The sequence below is a fragment of the Nicotiana tabacum genome, chromosome 6 (genome assembly GCF_000715075.1).
Source record: "Nicotiana tabacum cultivar K326 chromosome 6, ASM71507v2, whole genome shotgun sequence".
NCBI classification, from domain to species: Eukaryota; Viridiplantae; Streptophyta; class Magnoliopsida; order Solanales; family Solanaceae; genus Nicotiana; species Nicotiana tabacum.
The window spans coordinates 176,034,668-176,038,541 of NC_134085.1; the positions used below are offsets into that span (position 1 = coordinate 176,034,668).

Sequence of the window (3,874 nt, forward strand, 5' to 3'; positions counted from 1 at the left end):
ATGAACAAGATATCACAACCCAAAAAAGATTTCGGATAAAACATCACATGACCCAACAACAGCAGACATTGGAATGGTCCTACCATCGCTTATTGTCCACTGCAATGAATGAGGACCAAATCCCTTCCAAATTCATAAAACATGATTGATGGATTGTGCGTTTTAATGGAAAACTAACACTGCATTCAACAGTCACCCACTTGATATGTTCACCTTATGAAACCACCGTGGAGACCACTAAACTCAGCCCATTAATATTAGCAACAAGCACAATATCCGATGTTATTCAGAGTTATTTTTTTCTCCCAACTACAAACAAATTAAACAAAACAAATACTAAAGAAGACACTAACATAATATGAGTAGCATAAAACAGTACAGCAAGGCATGACGAGTTTCTGGTCTGTACAAAACAAAAAGGACCATACATCATAGTCAACTAAGTACCTTATCTCACCTTATAATAATAATATCGAATTATAAACTCCCATTTGCCTTTATCTATATTTTTACTTCATTTTTCTAGCTTTTAATTATTATTCTTATTCTAAAGAAAGATTCTTGTATGTCATGCCACACTGATAATGCTATCTCCATTATTGAAATTTGACATCACTTGAAATGCTGAGTGCCTAGTCGATGATGACTGGCTTTGATTTAGTGACAAGGACAATGTCAACGACAATGAAGATGCTTCCATTGCTGAGCTCTGATTCAAGTTAAAGTCAGCTATTCTTGACGAATTAGACAGTGGAAGAACAGGAACCGGCCGGAGGAATATAGATGAATTCTTATTAATTTGATCTCCTTGCCCAAAAGTTACTGGCAAAGGTGTCACCTGAAATGCATTGATTTTGGAATTTTTTACAGGAGGCAATGATGTTGGTGCCAGAACTTGGTGTTCTTGCAGATTTTGCTTTTCTTCTATCGGCACTACAGATACCTGTTTGTCATTAGAAGTAAAAAATAGGAGCTAAACTCAAAAACGCCAAAGATTCCTTCTATTTTCATCAAATATTTAAAAGACAGCAATTTTATTGGTAGTAATAGATGAAATTTACGATTGAGTAAAATACCGAGTCAGTGGTGATATCAAAGAGGCTAGAACGACGGCGGCGGCGATTGAGGTTAGTTCGCCGGAGGAAGTATTTCTGAGCATGACTAGCAACCTGTGTAGGTGTTCGAGTCTTGACGAAATTTCTAGAAATACCTCTCCAGTCTCCTTTTCCCACTTTTTGCAATCCCAAAAGGAATAGCTTGTGCTCTTCCTCCGTCCATGGAACTCCTAAAATGAAATCCAAAAGATAGCCAACTTGATCAAAATCAATACTTTTTGAAGTCCAGAGACTAGACAACAGGTGCACCACAACTATTTCAGCGGTCGATAAAGAAATAAAACAATCTCGTTCAACAGAAGACCATCAACATAAGCTTGATAATTGTGTAAAGAGGCAGACCAAATACAATCACGCCTCCCTATAACAATCATCCTCCACAATAACGGTCGAGTTTTCTTTAGAGCCAATTTTTCATGATATATTATATGTTTTTTATAATAGCATTTCGCAAAAAATATTGGAAATTATAAAGAGGTTTGATTGTAGCACCAGAAATCGAGATGTGTGAAGAGACTAAAGCGACAGATGATCTATTAACACACGTTGACGTATAAGACAATTTATAGCCAAAGGAATTGAAAGAGATTAGAAAAAAAACAATATCAACAAGTGTGAAGTAGAGATGACCGACAAACAAGAGTGAGTTTCGATGATTAATGTCAACGAGCAAAAACAGAGCAAGATGATCAGAGATCTAACCTCGCTTACGCTCACGGCCACTGCCGGAGTGGCGAGGAACAGCGTCATCGGCGGAAGCGTAGCCCTCATCAGCCACTTTAGAATATTCATTGTTATTTCCGCTGTTGCTAATGTTGTTGATGTTCTCGTTAGCATTTGGCAGCTCGTACTGAGAGAGATTGTTCAAACTCACACTCTTCCTCATAGGGTCCACCTTCACTCTCACACCAAACAACATGATCTCTCCTCCACCACCCGACACGGCGGCCGTCGACGACTCGCCGGCGCTCGTGAAAGAGTTGTGGCCGTTGGTTCCAGACTGAGAGCTGCTGCGCGACATCCTCCTGCTTGCAGAATCAACGAATCAATTGAGAAAATGGAGAACACTATACATATAAGGTTAATGTATGTGTGTATATATATATATATATGTAGATAGAAGGCAGCAGGGTAGGGGAGGAAAAGGGGGTGAGGTCGAGGAGGGGGGAGTGGGGAATGAAGCGGAACAGAGGCGTGTGGAGATAAGAAAATATAGAGAGAGTGGGAGACAGACAGGTGCGATGGGTAAATAAAGGGAACTCGTCTCCATCTGGCTGAGTGTAGCTTTATGATTTGAGAGAACAACGTGGCCTCCATTTGACGGACGGTTTATCCGTTTCTCCTCTCTCGCCTTTGTCTCTTTTCATTGAAATCCGGGAAAATGATAGTCACTTTGTTTATCGAAATTCAATTTAATTAAATATTAGAGTTAAATTAGATTAATCAAATTAATTTAACTTAAGATTTTCAAAGTAAACTTAGATATTCAAAAACTACACGAAAAATACTACTCCCTCCGTTTTAATTTATGTGAACCCATTTGATTGGACACGGAGTTAAAGAAAAGAGAGAAGACTTTTGAACTTGTGGTGTAAAATGAGACACATATATTTTGTGTGGCTATAAATCATTGCATAAAAGTAAATTGTTTCCAAATAAGGAAAGGGGTCATTCTTTTTGACACAGACCAAAAAGAAAATAGGTTCACATAAATTGAAACGGAGGGAGTATTAAATTATAATTTTTCTCATATCAATATGATAAAAAATATATTTTAAAATATTGGTACTACATAGTCACTCTCAAAATAATAGTCAAAAAATATATATTTTTGTATGTTACATACAATAAATAAATAAATTTTATACACTTGCAGCTACCAAATATAAAAAACTTTGGCCATAGTTTAAAAATGATTTTTGCCCTTGAAATTCTGAGTTTTTAGCCAAAATTATACCTCAAGTATTGGAGTAGGTCTAATTTAGTCCTAGATATTTCACTTTGAGCACTTATTATCCTTTATTTTGGCTAAAGTGAAGCATATATAGTCTAGTTAAAAGCAAAACCAAACAGAGGGGACAAAGCTAACGGCTCATTTCCATGTGTAATGCACATGACAGTAAAAATAAGACCCAAATAGGGGTCATCTTCTCCAAACACCCAATTCATCGTAACCATTGAATCGTAAGGGTGGAAACGTAGAACCGCATGGAAAACCCAGATAAAGTTGTTCTCTAACCACAATGTGATGAAGGATGAGCATAACTAGTAACATAATAAGTTCCAAAATGAGTAGAATTAAATAATACCATCGGTTTGTATCAACAAATTCTCTTTTATTGTGTTGTTTATAAGTTGGCAATCAAACAAAATTCTGCAATAGAATGAATATGAGTAAATCAAAAGCCAAGATAATTATAATATTACGGCTATGACTATTCAATTGGACAAACTGTTGATATAATTAGTCAATTTATTTACTAGAACATAAAGCATTTGTACTTCTATATCAACAGTTTCAATTTACAAGACTAATTCTTAAGACAAGTTCAGAGCCGTTAGAGCTGAGTAATTTCTCTTTCATGACTGCAAGATAGAAAGTATGTAGCTTCGCGGGTAATTAGGGATTATGATTTATGGGTGAACGGGAAAAATGGTGTTCTAGGAAGAAGACCTGTATTTGGCTTATGTTTTTACTGTCATGTGGCTGTTAGTTATTTGCATTTCATTTGTGCTTGGCGTTAAGTTGACCATATGTG

At 36.5% G+C, this 3,874-nt stretch overlaps 1 protein-coding gene across 1 annotated transcript; it reads right to left on the minus strand.

Moving 5' to 3' along the window:
• Positions 1 to 334: 334 nt before the first annotated feature.
• Positions 335 to 2,358, minus strand: LOC107807713 (transcription factor MYB1R1-like). The gene is made up of 3 exons (XM_016632150.2): positions 1,818 to 2,358; positions 1,077 to 1,285; positions 335 to 943 (listed from the first exon to the last, which is right to left on the minus strand). Exons 1-3 carry the CDS (start codon positions 2,134 to 2,136, stop codon positions 569 to 571), a joined length of 903 nt encoding a protein of 300 aa, XP_016487636.2. The 5' UTR covers positions 2,137 to 2,358; the 3' UTR covers positions 335 to 568.
• Positions 2,359 to 3,874: the final 1,516 nt, after the last annotated feature.

Coding starts and splice junctions, on each gene's coding strand:
- LOC107807713 (XM_016632150.2), bottom strand. CDS start 2,136: ATGTCGCGCAGCAGCTCTCAGTCTGGAACCAACGGCCACAACTCTTTC. Junction 1,286..1,817: donor TGGCCGTGAGCGTAAGCGAG/GTTAGATCTCTG, acceptor ATTTCATTTTAG/GAGTTCCATGGACGGAGGAA. Junction 944..1,076: donor TTGATATCACCACTGACTCG/GTATTTTACTCA, acceptor AATGACAAACAG/GTATCTGTAGTGCCGATAGA.